Below are 17,251 nucleotides of genomic sequence, written 5' to 3' on the forward strand. Positions count from 1 at the left end.
CAGCCCTGCTGGGAAGGAGCAGGAAAAGTCCAAAACATCCAAGACAGTGCCAAGTGACCTGCAGAGTGAGGACATGGGGAGCCCTAACCAAAAACAGGAGATGGGGAGAAACCCGCAAAACACTGGCCAGAGCTCCATCTTGCCCCAGGCAGCCTACCGAGGTGCCAGGGGAGCAAGGGGTGAGAACTGGGCCACACACCTGCTTTAAAATGCCTCCCTTCTACATCTGGCCCAGATGGGTCCCTCACACTCTCTCCCCCACTCATCTTTTTTCTCCCATCTTCATATCTATTGGAGTGTCCACTGTTGTCTTCAACAACTACTACTTGATGGTCTGTCAGACACAAAGAAACAAGCTGGGTGCTAATTAATAATACTACAAGTTTCCATGTACCACCTCTTGTCCCTTTTCCTTTCTGTATTTCCTTCATTATTCCTTCACCTCTCTCTTCCTCTACCCCAGTCTCCTTACCCTGGAGGTTAGCCCTCAGGAAAACCAAACAGAGAAAGACCTTGGGTGAAAAGGCCATTTATTTACATTCCCAGATCTTCACTGCCTTATCTGCTTTCTTTCCTCTGTTGCCTTCTCCCCTCCCTTCCTTCCCTCTCCTGAGGGTATGGATCCAGGAGAAAGATCCGTCTCCTCCCCTGCCACAGTGGGCGCATCGGGAAAGAAGCCAAGCGACTGACCCAGGATCGCCCAGCATTTATGGGGACTGCCCAGGCAGAGCCCCTTGCCCCTGTAGCCCCCCCAGTGACCCAAAAGGTCCTCTTTCTCCCCAAAGCAGACGTCGCAGATAGGGCAACAGTAGAGCTTCTGCTTCCAGTGAGTCTGCTGGTGCCTGACCAGCCCAGAGAATAAAGTGAAGGACTTGCCACAGTGGAAGCAGCAGTTGGACTGCTCTGTGAAGTGGGCCTTCTGGTGGCTGGAGAGACAGCTTTTCTTGCTAAAAGTCAAGGGACAATGAGGGCAAGAGAAGACTTTGAGTCTTGAAGGCTTTCCTGGGTGAGAGCTGGACTTGGTATCCAGGCAGGCGGTTCTCGTGTTGGCTGCCTGGGTCCTGGTCACAGGCTCTGCAGTTGTAACGACTGGGCGCTGAGCCTTCCCAGTGACTACCTGGTTCTTGGTTGCAGGTGCCGGGCTCCTGTCTATAGATGGCTGGGTCTGAGCCTCGGGACCGGCGGTTTTAAATGAGGGTCCTTGGGTCCCGGCCACTGGTGCATTGTTTGCAGTTGCCAGCCCCTGGAATCCAGCTGTGTTGTCTGGAATCTTCAGGATATGCTTCTGGTTTCCAGCCCCCAGCTCCTGGCCCTGGTGTATCTTCTGGTGGCGTTTGAGCTCAGACTGGTCCCGAAAGCACTTCCCACAGAAGGGACACGAGTGGGGCCGGTAACCCAGATGGACACGGCGGTGACGGCTCAGTCCAGAAGCATCACAGTAGGTCTTGTCACAGAGCGAGCAGCAGAAGGGCCTCTCCCCAAGGTGCTTGCGCCGGTGGTAGCTGAGGTCCTTGGGGTTCAGGAAGGACTTCCCGCACTGGCCGCAGCTGTGAACAAACTGGTGGTTGTAGAGGCTGGAGCGCTTGCTGAAGCACCTGCCACAGGTATGGCAGGTAAAGGGTGGCCCAGCCCAGGATGCTGGGGACACTGGTGTCCTGTCCAGGGACCCAGCTGGAGCAAAGGATGGGCCTGCTCTTCTGCAAGCAAGGGAGACCTTCTTGTCATCGCTATTTCCCTCATCTCCCAAACTCTGACTCTGTTCTTGAAGTTCCTCTCTCTTGTCTCCTGTAGGGAATGAGGAAGAATAGCTCACCATGACAACCCCGACACAAGCTCTCAGTCCAAGCTACTTCCCCTCTTTCTGCCCTCCCCCTCCCCCCCGCCACATTCATGCTCACTCTTAGACCTCAGAGGCCAGAGATAAGAATAAACTTTGGGGTTTTCCAATTAAAAGCAAATAAAAATTTAACTGGAATCTTCCAAAAATATCAGAGATCAAAATTTTAACCACATTTCTTGAAATCCATTTCATTTTTTTTTTAAATTGAAGTACAGTTGATTTACCATGTGTGTTAATTCCTCTCATTTTCAATTTTGTTCGTACTCCCAGAAATCCCAGATACCTAGAGGTGACCTCATAATATATCATGCAAATTGGGACGCTTGAATGACGGGAGGTGCTATTAACAATCAAGCTAGGATGAGAAGCATAAACCAGGACTGTCCTGGCAAACCAGGAGTGTGGTCAGCTCAGACTTAAATTTCTCTCAAGTCTTTATTCTACTCTTAAGAACAAGTCTCCCCTGCTCCAACTCAGCATCAAGCTCATCTCCCTTCCCTTTCTTTTCTTTTGGAAAAGACTCTAAAAAAAAAAAAAGAAAAATTTATTTACTTATTTATTTTGGCTGCGCCAGATCTTAGTTGCAGCATATGGGATCTTTTAGTTGCGGCACACATGTGGGATCTAGCTCCCCACCCAGGGATCAAACCCGGGACCCCTGCATTGGAAGCATGGAGTCTTACCCACTGGACCACCAGGGAAGTCCCGGAAAGGACTTTTTAATCAAGGCGGTATCACTGACATAAGCAACTGACATGGAATCTCTCCATCTCTAGGAACTGAAGATATTCATTTGTCCTGAATGCTTTAGATACTCATCTTCTTGAAGCCAGGGCACTTGAGCAGATGAGGTCAAGGTTTCTTCCAGCTCCACGTCTGACCAGGCAGGAAGGATGCAGGCTCGGGGCAGGTATGCAGACCCCGATCCTCTTAGTCATTTCTATCCTCCCAAGGCATGTCCTGGGTCCTTTTCACCCTCCTCTCTCCTTTGCAATTCTTACCTGAATGAAGGCCTTCTCCGTTTGGGGGACGGAGACCTGCTCTCCACTGTTTCTCTTCTTGTTCAAACTTGGCGATCAGGTCTGGATTAGACAGAAAGATTCTGACTGGGGAGTGGGAAGGAGAGGAAGAGTTGGAGTCCCAGGCTCGGCCCCTTCACACCTGATGGGGATAACAGGCTACCTTCTTCCGTTATCTTTGGTTTAAGAGCCATAATCTGGGACACTTAGGTGCAGGGAGGAGACACGCAAAAGGCCAGCTCTTAACAAAGTGCCTGGTATATAATAGGAGTGACTCAGTAAATACTAGTTGGATGAATAGGCAGATTTGCATACTTTGAGAACATTATTGTCATGTCACAAGCCTTATCTTTGCCTTCATGCAAGCTTTCATTTCTTCTTTCACCCTGAGCCTAGTAACCCAGATCTTGCATACCTGGAACGTATAGAACCAAGGATCAGTGAAGCTAATTGTGAGCTGATCTACCTGCCCAGGGAAACAAGATGTCCCAGAGGCCTGGGACAGAGGGCTTGTGAGGAACCCCAGCCTCTTACCCACAGACATCAGGTTTCTGAAGGTCTCTGACATAACGTCCTGGTAGAGGACCCTCTGACTGGCATCTAGACATTCCCACTCTTCCTGGTTGAAATTCACTGCCACATCCTCAGAGGTGACTGGCTTCTGGAAGAACAGGAGAGATTCAGAGAGTCTGTATATAGACAGACAGACATCCTGTCTCAAGATTCAGACAACTAACAGAAAAAGAAAAACATGGAAGGAAGGGAGAAATAGGAAAAGACAAGTACAAAGCCAGCAACTTTAATGTACAGACAGGAAAGGAAGGATGGAGAGGAGGGAAGAACAATGTGGGGGGAGAAAGGAGGGGTATATACTGAATATAAGTAGGAAGAACGCAAAGGAAAAAGGCTGCCACTCTGATGAATTTCAGCAAGGACTCCTTGAAGGATGCCAGGGTGGTGTGGAGTCTGAAAAAAAGTCCTTGAAACCCCTTCTCCTGAGTGCTGTTTATCTTGGAACACTCTTGAGATTCCATTTGTTCTGTAGACAGGATAATGGATGAAAGAGCTCCTGGAGTCCAGGACCCAGCCCCTCCCTCTGTCTCTCGCTAGGTCTCCTCACCTTCACCCATGCCTTCCACCAGCATTCTCCCTTCACGGCTTCCTGCAGGGCCTCCTCATCCACCTGAGGGAGCAGCTTCTGTACAGGTTCAGTTGGCTTCAGCAGGTCAAACACCACCTCTTCCCTGATGTCTCTTTCTAGCTTTATCCACTCCTGGTCTGGCCCCCAAGGCTGACTGGGCTCCTTCCTGGGGCTATCTACCTCCCAGTGACTGAGCAGATGGAGAGACTTTGAAAAGGCCCCAGGGTTTGATGTGGCCTCCAGTGGCAAAGGTATCTGCTCCAGGGGGCTGTCTTCCTTTTTTGTCCTGCTGTCCAAATTCTCCTCTTTCACAGCTGAGAACATCTTTGATTCTCTCCAAGCCTAGGCCACAGAGTTCAGGAACCTGGTCACCCTCGGCTCAGCAGCCGCTGTTCAGTAATGCCAGCTTGGGGCTCGGAAGGTGTCGTCTGCCTTCTGCTTCACCTGTTTCTAGCCGCTGGCTGGTGCCCACCTCTAGGAACCTGAGGTCAGAGAGAAATGGTATCAGCAAGAGGGGGAGTGAGTGAGGAACAGCAGTTTCCTAATTTGGTCAGGGAACACCAAGAGTTACTGAACTCCTGCTTTGTACCTAAAACCCCTCAGCACTGCCCCATGAGGTAACAATTAATGACCCCATTTTAAGGAACCTAAAGTAGAGATGCTAAGTAATGTGCTCAAGGATACTCCCGGTCCACAGCAGAGTTTGTGTTCAAAGCCTTGACTCTACCACTGAGGACATGATTGCCACTGTCCCAAAGCCCTCTCTAGAGCAACATCACGGTATTCTGGAAAGAAAGCATGTGCCTGAGGTAACCAGCCCTGGATCTGCCACAAACCACCTTGTACAAGTTTCTTCATTCTGATCTGGTTTTATTGGAAAGTAAGATTAAAGGAGACTCTCTAAGATCCCATCCAGGACCCAAAAATATACGATTCTGTGGATTTTTAATACATACAGATACTTGTAAAGAATGATAATGGAGGGACTTCCCTGGTGGTCCAGTGGTTAAGAGTCTTAGCTCTCACTGCAGGGGGCATAGGTTTGATCCCCGGTCCGGGAACTAAGATCCCACATGCCTTGAGGCATGGCCAAAAAAAAAAAAAGAATGATAATGGTAACAACCCAACAGCAAATGCTTCTGCAGGGCTCCCAAGGAGCCCGGCGCTGGGCTGCCTGCCCAGCCCAGGAAGTTCCTGCTCTGCCCACACGTGGCTGAACTCCCACCTCCTCCTACTGACAGCCACTCACCCCGCTTCTCCTCCCTCCAGATGGAATGAAAAGAATGAAGACATAAAAACCTGTTGACTTTCTTCCTTTCACTTCTTTGAAAGGTGGTAGAATTGAAAATGCCAGCAAGGAAAAGGGCATTCAACAATGGAGTTAGTGGGATAGCTAAAAAGAAAGCTGACAGGAAAGGTGCATTCCTGGGAGGTGAAGTTGAGTCCCTCCTTCCCTCCCTCCCTTCCTTTCTTTCAAGACCATCCACAATCATCGCGCGAGAGGGGCAGATCTGGATTATTCTCCTACTCTCCAGCCAAACATAATGAAAGTAACACTTCAAAACAGTCTCAGTAATAGTATCCTCAAGGTCCTGGCTTTCCCGTTCTCCCGCAGGAAAGACCCACCCCTGTCAGTCATTCTCAAAAAGCATTTGCTGCAGGTGGTAGCCTGAGGCCCTCGGTCCAGATTCTAAGCTGGTTCTCTGGTTTGGGAAGGGAGCATGACTATGGAGACTGAAATTTCTGGCAGCTGCTGCCTGCCTCTGGCACTTTTATCTCGATAGTACTTTCTACATCCACACGCCCCAGAGCTCAAGCCGGCTGGGCCACGATGGAAAGAGGCTGGATATAACTCAACAGACTTTCGGCGCAGACCGGTTTATCTGTTCCCGGCCCGTCCCTGCCCTTCCAGAATGTAAATTCCTCGAGGGAATGTGTCGCCATTTTCCAGTTCTCTGAGTCCACCCAATCTCTCTCTAACCCCAAACCCGTCCATGGTTTCCCATAGCAATTCTGAGAACGCCCGAAATCCCCACCACACCTGCCAGGCTTCGTGGGGTCCGCCCTCGCCTCCCCCCACCGTGGTGTTCCAGCCACTATTGTTTTCTGCCTTTCGGCAGAGCAAAAAGACCCTCGGGCATTAGCCCTTCTCACCCGGTCTTCGGGTCTCTGCTCTGTCCTCAAAGACCCTTTGCAGCTCCTGCCCAGCTCTACCGGACCAGATCGCGAGCCCACAGGGCGTACCTCCCGTCACTGCGCGCCCAGCCCCACACTCCGGTCTCGGGGCCTCCCGCGGGCAGGGACGGAGAGTTTCGCTCACCACTGCGTGGCACGCTCGTTAATACCCACTGGTTGGGGTTTCTGTGCGCTGAACTGGTCCCGTTGACTGGGACGGCACTGCCCGATGCCTGTCTGCCCCGAAACTTCGTTGCTGGGATCCCGACTTTTTCAGCACGTGCCAGGAGCCCGTCCTCTTCGCCAAGTCCCCCACGCGGCCGGAGTGGTCGGCGCCCTGGGCCATACCCTAACCCAGGTTTCCCCATGGGCCCCAGGGGTTGGAAGCTCCCCCAAGATGCGGGGCGCGATGCTCCCCTCGCCTGCCGAGGTCAGGGACGGAAGGTTGCGGCACAAAGACCCTTCACTAACTTCCACCACCGCGAGCTCAACTACCCTCTGTCCTACTCACCCGCCGCTGCCGAGGACCGGGACTTTGGGACGCAGGGTTTCCGAGGGGCCAGCGGCGAGCCCGCTCCCCTCCAGCGCACGTTTACCGGCTGCCCAAGACCCCGTCCCGGCCCCACCAGTGCCTGGCACCGGCCTCGCTCTCCTCGCCGGTTTCCGCAAGGCCACCGTGCACCCTGTCGGGTTAAGCTTGTGGGCTCGCCAAGGTCAAGAGTTCACAGTCTAGGAAGCTTAAAAGGAAGAGGACTCGCCCCGCCCCACTAGCCCATTCCTCCTACCAATTGCAGCCGCTGGTCCCACCTAGCGCTCGGATCTCATTCCCAGTCTTAATTTAGTCTTGGGGGGTAAAAAGGATTAAATTACCTCTGATTAAAACACATAATCACCAACCACCATCACCTAGAGCCCAAAGGAGAAAACTGAGACCTTTACGCGCTCCCAGAAAGAGACTTGGAGGCACAGAGCACCTTAAAAAAGCAAAGCAGGGGTTTCTGGTGGCACAGTGGTTGAGAGTCCGCCTGCCGATGCAGGGGACGCGGGTTCGTGCCCCGGTCCGGGAAGATCCCAAGTGCCGCGGAGCGGCTGGGCCCGTGAGCCATGGCCGCTGAGCCTGCGCGTCCGGAGCCTGTGCTCCACAACGGGAGAGGCCACAACGGTGAGAGACCCGCGTACCGCAAAAAAAAAAGCAAAGGCAGGACTGCACTGGTGGCACAGTGGTTAAGAATCCGCCTGCCAATGCAGGGCACAGGGGTTCGAGCTGTGGTCCAGGAAGATCCCACATGCCACGGAACAACTAAGCCCGGGGGCCACGACTACTGAGCCTGCGCTCTAGAGCCTGCGAGCCACAACTATTGAGCCTGTGCTCTAGAGCCCACAAGCCACAACTACTGAGCCCGTGAGCCACAGCTACTGAGCCTGTGCGCCACAACTATTGAAGCCCGCGCGCCTACAGCCCGTGCTCTACAACAAGAGAAGGCACCACAGGAAGAGAAGCCCCTGCTTGCTGCAACTAGAGAAAGCTTGTAAGCAGCAAGGAAGACCCAATGCAGCCATAAATAAATAAAATAAAATAAAATAACTTAAAAAAGAGGGAAAGAAAGAAAAGTGAAGGCAAACCACTGCGACTTAAATGGTGACAGCAGACAGAGGTAGGAGAGCAGAGAGGATATGTTCAGGTCAAGTTCTACTTACCTTGGCCACTTACCCAAACCCAGTTTGACCTTTATCAGTAATGCCTTTTTTTTTTTTTAAATCAGCTCAACGGAAATCACATTTATTTCCTTTCCACTTAATTAGCATTTACCATATACCATTTTGTATCATGATCATACTTTTTTTTTTTTTTTTGCGGTACGCGGGCCTCTCACTGTTGTGGCCTCTCCCGTTGCGGAGCACAGGCTCCGGACCCGCAGGCTCAACGGCCATGGCTCACGGGCCCAGCTGCTCCGCGGCATGTAGAATCTTCCCGGACCGGGGCACGAACCCGTGTCCCCTGCATCGGCAGGAAGACTCTCAACCACTGTGCCACCAGGGAAGCCCCTATGATCATATTTTATATTTCACATTGGCATGGGGTTTTGCAATTTACAAAAAAAAAACCTTGTAAACATAGCCTCCATTAAATCCCCACAAACATCTTGTGAGGTAGGAATTTGTTATTCTGCCTTCACAGATGAGGAAACAGGCTCAGAGATGTTGAGCCTTGCCAAAGCCCACATCTGGCTGTACTGGGACAGGAAACCAGATCCCCTGCTTTCAAGTCTGTACACTGGAGTCTTGGATCCATGGTTAGTACTGGATGGCTGGCAGATGCAGGTTTTAAATCTCTTAGTGTTCCCAAGGTACCTGACCCTGTGATCTGCCCTTGTGGACAGACCATTCATGTGGGTGGGCTGAGGAGGCTCCCACAGGGTCAGATGGAGACAGTAGTCTGGTGGAGATGGTGATGGAGGAAGCCTGTGCTCAGTGGCACCCCTTAGGGTTCTGGACCTGCCACCTTCCTAACATGGTTACTGGGTACACTCATCTTGAAAAGCAGTATCAGCTTGCTACTGGGCTCCTATCGAAACTAAACACCCGACCCATGGAGGCCTTCTGACACTCTAGCTTAATGCTCACATTTGGGGGTAGGTCAACTTGGACTCAACTTCTAACAAAGTGGGAAGGACCCAATAATCCTCATTTGGAAATGGTATATTTAAGGATGTGGCCTGGCTTCAACATCTCTACTTTACATGGAAAATTGGCAGATATCCCTCTGGGAAAAACTTTATCCCCTACTCTGCCAACTGAAGCAAAGCTGCTGGTTCCATGGGGCTCTCAGTTCACAGAGATTCCCCTAAATGCCTGGCCCTGGTTCACTGTGGTTCGGCTAGGCTTAAACCCAGCGCTGTCCCTGGCTGATGCAGCCATTCAACCTCATTGCCAGTGATGCAGAGCCAAAAATGGACGCTGTCGCTCCTCTTGGTGGGCAGAACACAAGGCCATTTCATAGCTCTCGCCAATAACCTCTTTGATCAACCTTCCTATAATTTTACTGACTCTTGTGCTGTTGCCTACCTATGTGGTATGCCACTTGAAAAACTAGACTGGTGAGACATCTGTCTTTGGAGCTGCAAACTGTGGAAATAAACCATAACTGCTTATCTAACCATCTGAGTCACTCAGGTGAATGCCCACAAGAAGAGCGTGGTTGCTGATGGAATTGACTGGAATCAAGCTGCTGATGGAAACATGTTTTGTGAAGACAGTCCCCACTGCTGCCTGAGTTGATCATCATACTAGACATGGCAAGACATTCACCATCATAGACTGGACACAAAGTAAAGAACTCAGTTTCTGATTTGGACTTGCAATTACTGCCAAAAGTTGACTTGTCTTACGATGAGGGAGGCCACGTAGCAAGGGCCATTGTCCTCATGTGCTCCTGGCAGATGGACTTCATTGGCTCTTTGACCCCCTCAAGGGCTATCAGTGGAGCCTCACCACTGTTGACACTGTAGGGTACAGTGCTGCTATTCTAGCCCAGCCTTCTCCATCCATACCATTGTGCCCCTTGAAACTAATCTGTGCCATGTGTTTGGCCTCCCAGAAAACACAGCAATGGCTTGCCTTTTATTTGCCTATGCTAAATGGCCTTGCTGATCTGCTTACCATCCCCCTTGAAGGATAAAATGTACTCCTGTTCAACCTTACTGTAATTTGTAGTGCTACTCCAATGAAAGATGTTATAATCAGTTCTATTTAAAACAACACACCAACCTTGTACACCTTATATCCTGAGGCTCAATTTTCAAGCCGCTATGACTTCCATGTTTAAAGATAATAACAGGTATGCTTTAATGAGTTCAAATTCTTATCTCATGTAACTGACTCAGTATGAGAGTTATAGTAATTATCTGCTTTGTCTCCTGCCCCTGTGACCTGATAAGCTCTGTTTCTATTTTGGACTTTCTTAACCCTCCACTATTGGTTCAACTCAGCCTAAGACTCAGACTTGTCCCATCCCTAGTGGAACCCAATTCAATAGTTCTACGTCCTGGATTTGTCAGTGCTTCTATTCCTATTCTTGTGTTTTATCCTGAGTCTTATAACTGTTTGTTTATCTTATTCCTTTGGTACCCTACTCCAGTTCCTTAAATGGGTTCCATTGGTTCCCTTGACTGATCTCCAACTTCTAAGGACTGTTACTCTTCCTTGGCCTCTTGTTTTCTGTGTCATGCGTTCTTACACTTGAATTGTTGATCCGTCTTGCTGCCAAATGCCTATCAGCTCTTCTGCCTGTTGTTGGCACCTTCTCCTTTTCGTTCCACCCTTAACTGTCCATTGGATTTAGCCACACGGAGCTCTTTGCTGATGACTCCGTAAAAAGGGATTTGGTGGATTGATGGGCACTGAAACTAGAATGCAGGGAGCTGGTATAGACTTTCTAAGGGACGTGGCTTTAAAGGAGTACAAAGAAATAGCATAGTAGCTTATTTATTCTTTTTTCAAATTTTTTTGGCTGCACCGCTCAGTTTGTGGGATTTTTCCCTGACCAGGGATTGAACCTGGGCCCTCAGCAGTGAGAGCACAGAGTCTTAACCACTTTTGTGAAGCTAATGCTTCACAAAAATGAAATTCTCCTATAAATGCTATGAACTATTATTTTCCCACTCTACAGATGAGGAATGAGCATCAAAAAGGATAAGCAACTTGAACAAACACAAGGCAACTAAAAATAGCCAAGCTAGTTTTAAAATCCAGAACTGACACTTCTGTATCAGATATAAATGGGAAAATAGTCACTGAACGCTGTAGAAGAGAACTAGCATTAAAAAAAAAAAAAAAAAAAAAAAAAAAAAAAAAGGGGCTTCCCTGGTGGCACAGTGGTTGAGAGTCCGCCTGCTGATGCAGATGCAGGGGACACGGGTTCGTGCCCTGGTCTGGTAAGATCCCACATGCCGCAGAGCGGCTGGGCCCGTAAGCCATGGCCGCTGAGCCTGTGCGACCGGAGCCTGTGCTCCGCAACAGGAGAGGCCACAACAGTGAGAGGCCCACGTACCGCAAAAAAAAAAAAAGGTGGGGCTTCCCTGGTGGCGCAGTGGTTGGGAGTCCGCCTGCCGATGCAGGGGACGCGGGTTCGTGCCCCGGTCCGGGAGGATCCCGCATGCCGCGGAGCGGCTGGGCCCGTGAGCCATGGCCACTGAGCCTGCGCGTCCGGAGCCTGTGCTCCACAATGGGAGAGGCCACAGCAGTGAGAGGCCCGCGTACCGCAAAAAAAAAAAATAAAAAAAAGGTTAATTTAAGAGACATGACTTTATCATGAAATCACTGAATCTTTTATTTTTCCTATTTGACTTCTCATAAAGGGTGGTATAGTTAAGAATCTTCTTTGATATGGCTTGATAATTGTACTGTCTTCTCTATTCTGAGATTTTTCCATAAGAATATTCACTTTAATCCGACTGCTACTGCATGGCTGGAAGAGTGGATATGCAATAACGCTTTCATACTCTTTTATCTCTTTCTTTACACTCTCATGCTTCTCACGTATAGGAGGCTGGCTCTGGTCTTTTCTCAAGACTCCTTCCTTGAGTTTTTGCTGTACAAGTTCTCTCCCTCGAATCATGCGTTCCTGGTGAGCTTTAATTTGCATCTGTTCCCTCTCATTTACCTGCTTTCTCCTCTGTGCGTCATGGATGCCATGTACTTCTGGCACAATTTTGGGCAATTTTATTTCACTAGGGCATGGTGGTAATTGTCTAAATGTTTTATTCTTAAACTCTCCGACCTGTTCAGGTCGATGTATGTGCATTTCTACATGTTTCACTTCTCTCTCAGGTACCAAATAATATTGTTTTTGTCCTTCTATGCTTTGGGTTGTTTTCCCCTCCAATCTCTTCTTGATTTCATTGCCTGTCTCTTGTTCTTTCATCATTTCCATTATTCTTTTATTATAATAAGGCTCCGCTTTGGCAAGCCTGTAGTCAAGAGAAAGACCTTGCTCTCTACTGAGTGTTTCATACTCCTCCTGATATTTTTGAATCATCAGTTGTCTTGCTGCTGTTGTATGCACGCCACCTAGATTCTGTCAAAGTGAGGTACAGAATTTTATAATATGACCATCTTTTTACTTTGAACATATTTAAACAGGAGCTTACGCTCACTATTGACACCAAGAAATGACCATGGTCTTTCATTAATTTCGGAGCAATAGTGATTTTACTTCCATCATTCCTAGGTGAGCTTGTGAGCTCTGAAAGTTGGCGTTCTCACCACCAAAATCAGTAATTAGTTTTTTAAAAACATAGGGTTGGAGTTCTAAAAATAATACTTTGTTTTGCAAGTAAAGATTTAACTGGAAAACATTTGCCACTGTGGACACACTACTGGAAAGTGTCACTTGGACAGAAGGATTTTAAACTTAACTTTCCTTCTCCTAGTCATTTCAAACTGTATGATGTTAAGATAATTTATTTACCAAGATTTTTTTCTCCAGTGGGGACAGTTGACCTGCAGCAATCCTAGGGTCTTTAGATACTTTAGCCCAGGACAATCTGTAAGACAAAAAAGCAAAGGTAGATTAGAATGCGGGAGATGTCAGAACAAATCTGCTCTCATACTGACTAAACCAAAAAACCCAATTGTTTTGGTCATGGTCAAGGGTATTTCCCTCAGAAAGAAAAAACCTGGTAATAGGTAGGACTACAGCAGGGCCATTTCCCAATGGGAAACCACTACATTCCTATGGTAACGAATAATGAATGCTCTTTTAATAAGATCATATAAATAAGAGCACATACAGTCATCCCTCGGTATCCACGGACACCCCCCCGCAAGGTCCCTTGGTTCCGGGACTCACCACCCCCACCCCAGATACTAAAATCCATGCCCTAGTCCCTTATATAAAATGGCACAGTATTTGTATACAACCTGGGCACATTCTCCTGTACACCTTAAATTATCTTTCAATTACTTGTAATACCTACTACAATGTAAATATTATGTAAATAGTTGTAAATACAATGTAAATAGTCGTAAGTACAATGTAAACACTATGTAAATAGTTGCCAGTAAGTGGCAAATTCAAGTTTTACTTTTGGGAACTTTCGGGAATTTTTTTTTTTTCAAATATTTTCCACCCACAGTTAGTTGAATCTGCAGATGGGGAACCCTCAGATATAGAGGACCAACCATAATCCTTTCATATAAACTTAAAGCATACTTCTCCTGTGGACTCAACATGAACCATTCTGAATCTTGTACCAGGGACTGGGCAAGGGAAGAGACAGGCTCCTTGGTGAAGCTTTGCCCAAGCACATCTATGACAGATTGCTCAGTCCCACTGCCTCCTCTGTCTTCTGAGATAATTCTAGACTTCAGTGTTATCAGTTCATTCTCTTTGTGCAGTTTCTTGATCCAGGCCCTCTCTGCCTCTATCACCACATACAGCATCTCTGCCCTATAATCTTTCGTTCTGAAATTCTGTTCTTATTTGATCGCCCACCCCTCTGCTTGCCTGCCTTATTCTGCCAATCATCCTTCACCCTAAATCCATTATGAAACCATTCCCTGTTGATCCGCTTGGGATGAGACTCTGTGGTTACTCTGGGTTTATTTATAGGGACAGCCTGATGGCAACACAAGTGAAGACTGCCAACTTTTTGTGTGTCATCCCTGGTCTAATCTGAGCTCACTGTGAGGTCATATTTAAGCCACTGAGGATGCCTGGCATCTCATCTCTATGCCTTTATTTACACCATTTATGGTTTAGAGCATGGGCTTTGAAGCCTTACAGGGCTATGCTTGAATCCTAATTCCACCACTTCCCAGGGTGTGACTCAGGGCAAGTAACTTAATCTCTCTCTAAATCAGTTTCCTCATCTACAAAATGGAGATGTAAGACCAAAATTTGCCTCTTTGAGTTATAAAGAACAAATGAGAATTAGATTAAAGAGCCTGGCAAAATGCTTGATATACAGTAAGTTCTCAATAAATGGCAGTTGGGGCTTCCCTGGTGGCACAGTGGTTAAGAATCTGCCTGCCAATGCAGGGGACATGGGTTCGAGCCCTGGCCTGGGAAGATCCCACATGCCACGGAGCAACTAAGCCCATGTGCCACAACTACTGAGCCTGCGCTCTAGAGTCCATGAGCCACAAATACTGAGCCCACTGCCACAACTACTGAAGCCCGTGTGCCTAGAGCCTGTGCTCCGCAACAAGGAGGGCACCACAATGAGAAGCCCGCGCACTGCAACAAAGAGTAACGCTCCGCTCACCACAACTAGAGAAAGCCCACGTGCAGCAACAAAGACCTAATGCAGCCAAAAAAATAAAATAAAATAAAAATTTTAAAAATTAAAAAATAAATAGTATCCATCTCCACAGGTCAAGCCCTGACTATAAAGTCTGTCCAGTCTACTCTATGTAACAGTGATTTTTGCCACGCTATGAATATGAACACAACATTTTTTATTTCTACAACTCATTTGAAAATCAATCATGGTTTCCACTGTGCTATCTGCATCCATATATCACTTTTAACATTTTTATGATGAAATTCAGACTCATAAAGAGTTGGAACTATAATTTTTCAATCTACAAATACAATGATCTATCTATCATATCAGAAAGGATCTGATAACAAATACTGGATCTCACTGACCTCTTGGGCATATTCTTATTTGCCTGACTACATATACCTATTTTGAGATTTTAAAAATATGACCACCTTACTTTTATTTCTCTGTACATAGTATCTAGCACAGTACTTAACATTAGAGTCTGTAATCCCAAATTCTCAAAATTAATGATTTGTTGATTGGTGATTATCCTCATCACATAATATCTGAGTATCTTTCTCTCTTACATTCCCCATGACACTGTATCTTTTTATTAAAACATTTACCAGTCCTCTTTGTAGTATACAGGCCTATTTGTTTTATATGCCTATCCTGGGCTCTCACATTTTGTCCTATAAGTGTACTTTCATTGCATTCTAATTATTCATTTGTACTCCTTAAGGTCAGAGACCATAGTTTTCAGCTTTGCAGCCCCAACTTCAGCTCCAAGACTGACATAGGTGCTTAATAAATACGAACTGAACAGATTGTGAGCTTTTGTTGGGAAAGGGCCATGCCTTATAATGCTTAGTTCCTTTACTGCATTAGGACAGTATTCAACTCATGGTGGATCTTCACTGAATTTTGTCAAACTTTAAAGGGAAAGTTGGCGAGAAAAGACGGCTGATTTCAATTTCCATTTTCAAAGGAGAAAGACACACAGAGAAGAGAGAATAAAAACTTGCCTACCATCACGGGCTCAGCAACAGACCTCTCCTTGTAGGACAAATTATTATGAGGCTTGTCACTCTCCAGTAGCTTGCTCAGAGTTTTAATCCCCTCACTACTGTGAGTGTTTCCATTATTGCACAGAGAAGTAGATCAAAGCCTCTCTCTAGGAGAGATCACAGCTTGTCTCTTTCAAAGGAGAAAATAGTGATGGCTCCAAAACCTTTATATGTAAGGCGCTTAGCACAACTATCAGGTTGAGCGGGGTTGGATGGACTGAAAGCGAATTAGGAAATTCATTTAGAAGCTGTCCCTTCAGGACAACAAGATTCTATACTTTAGGGACTTCCCTGGTGGTGCAGTGGTTAAGAATCCACCTGCCAATGCAGGGGATACGGATTGGATCCCTGGTCTGGGAAGATCCCACATGCCGCGGAGCAGCTACGCCCGAGCGCCACAACTACTGAAGCCGGCGCGCCTAGAGCCTGTGCTCTGCAACAAGAGAAGGGACCACAACGAAGAGTAGCCCCTGCTTGCTGCAACTAGAGAAAGCCCGCACACAGCAACGAAGACCCAACTCAGCCATAAATAAATTTATTTTTTTAAAAAAAGATTCTATTCTTTATTTATTTATTTTTGGCTGCATTGGGTCTTCATTGCTGCATGCGAGCTTTCTTTAGTTGCGGAGAGCGGGGGGCTACTCTTTAATGTGGTGTGTGGGCTTCTCCTTGCGGTGGCTTCTCTTGTTGCGGAGCACGGGCTCTAAGCATGCAGGCTTCAGTAGTTGTGGCACACGGGCTTAGTTGCTCCACGGCATGTGGGATCTTCCCCGACAAGGGCTCGAACCCGTGTGCCCTGCATTGGCAGGCGGATTCTTAACCACTAGGCCATCAGGGAAGCCCAGATTCCATACTTTAGTTGGTAGGTTACAGATGAATTAAAATAGCAAGATTTAAAAAATACTTGTCCTCATGCTTTATAAAAGTTCAGGGGAATGTCAGCTGTCCACCTAAGGGATGACGATGATGAAGTAGAGTTGGTCCATGGGAGGCGGGGGACAAGGTGGAAGGGGGTCCGCAACTGAAAGCCAAACTCGATCAAGTCTTACTGAAATCCTACCCAAGGTTGCTCCCTTGACTAATGCTAACCTCCCTCATCTGGCAGGCATCTAAAGAGGAAGGAGTCCCAACCTCTTCTGCTCCGCCACCTCCAAGGTCCTGAGCCCCTTCCCAAGTGTCCTACTTCATCCCTCATCCCTGTTTCCTATCGTGCCTAAGGACTAGATGTTCCTCCTCCGCCTTCACCCTCTCCACTTCCCGCACCGTAAGAAGTCGACTCACCCCTTCCAACGGCCCAGAACAGCCCCCACAGCACGCGAGCCAGGAGGGGCTCTGCAGAGAGCCCTTGCTTAGACCGCGAGGTCCAAGGAGCGCTAGAACTGTAACTCCCAGAATGTTTCGCTTTGTTTCTAACCACTGCCCGGCAGCTAAAGAAAAATATCAACTCAGGAACGGAGGAAGTAGTAGTTTTCTCGTCCAAAGAAATTAGTATTCAGTAAGGTTAGTACGATTTTTCAGGAGAAACGCTCCCCGCGACTGCGTCCCTTTAAAATTCGAGACCAATAAAATAAACACCCCAGTACTGGGTACTGAGGGGAAAAATAACCGGAGGCACATCTTCGATCACCTGTTTCCTTAGCCGACGTCACAGAACCAGGCTGAAGGCGGCGCTAAAACCTTCCTTCAGAGAGGTTCCTCCCCGTCTCCAGGCTCTCGGGACCACGTTTGCGATTAATTAT

General features: G+C 47.8%; 2 protein-coding genes across 5 annotated transcripts; both read right to left on the minus strand.

Annotated features, from left to right (window-relative positions):
- Window position 1: 1 nt before the first annotated feature.
- ZFP57 (ZFP57 zinc finger protein) lies at window positions 2-17,208 on the minus strand. 4 transcript variants are annotated; one of them, XM_079933356.1, is made up of 6 exons: window positions 17,140-17,208; window positions 12,645-12,720; window positions 3,980-4,482; window positions 3,394-3,520; window positions 2,842-2,922; window positions 2-1,785 (listed from the first exon to the last, which is right to left on the minus strand). In XM_079933356.1, exons 3-6 carry the CDS (start codon window positions 4,322-4,324, stop codon window positions 551-553), a joined length of 1,788 nt encoding a protein of 595 aa, XP_079789482.1. In that variant the 5' UTR covers window positions 4,325-4,482; window positions 12,645-12,720; window positions 17,140-17,208; the 3' UTR covers window positions 2-550. The 4 variants fall into 4 exon arrangements, with proteins under 4 accessions (XP_079789482.1, XP_079789483.1, XP_079789480.1 ...); XM_079933357.1 differs by having other exon boundaries at window positions 3,394-3,517; window positions 16,794-17,151; XM_079933354.1 differs by having other exon boundaries at window positions 16,794-17,151.
- Window positions 10,700-12,320, minus strand: LOC307192465 (uncharacterized protein ZNRD1-AS1). The gene has a single exon (XM_079933372.1). The coding sequence runs from the start codon at window positions 12,210-12,212 to the stop codon at window positions 11,484-11,486; it is 729 nt and encodes a 242-aa protein (XP_079789498.1). The 5' UTR covers window positions 12,213-12,320; the 3' UTR covers window positions 10,700-11,483.
- Window positions 17,209-17,251: the final 43 nt, after the last annotated feature.

The sequence above is a fragment of the Stenella coeruleoalba genome (assembly GCF_951394435.1).
Source record: "Stenella coeruleoalba genome assembly, chromosome: 10".
In the NCBI taxonomy this organism is placed as follows: Eukaryota; Metazoa; Chordata; class Mammalia; order Artiodactyla; family Delphinidae; genus Stenella; species Stenella coeruleoalba.

Bases quoted from the DNA above. Each gene is read 5' to 3' on its own strand.
- LOC307192465 (XM_079933372.1), bottom strand. From the start codon at position 12,212: ATGATTCAAAAATATCAGGAGGAGTATGAAACACTCAGTAGAGAGCAA.
- ZFP57 (XM_079933356.1), bottom strand. From the start codon at position 4,324: ATGTTCTCAGCTGTGAAAGAGGAGAATTTGGACAGCAGGACAAAAAAG. The intron at 2,923-3,393 runs GTAAGAGGCTGG...TGTCTAATCCAG, and splicing joins CAGAAACCTGATGTCTGTGG to ACCTGATCGCCAAGTTTGAA. The intron at 1,786-2,841 runs GTAAGAATTGCA...CATTCCCTACAG, and splicing joins CGGAGAAGGCCTTCATTCAG to GAGACAAGAGAGAGGAACTT.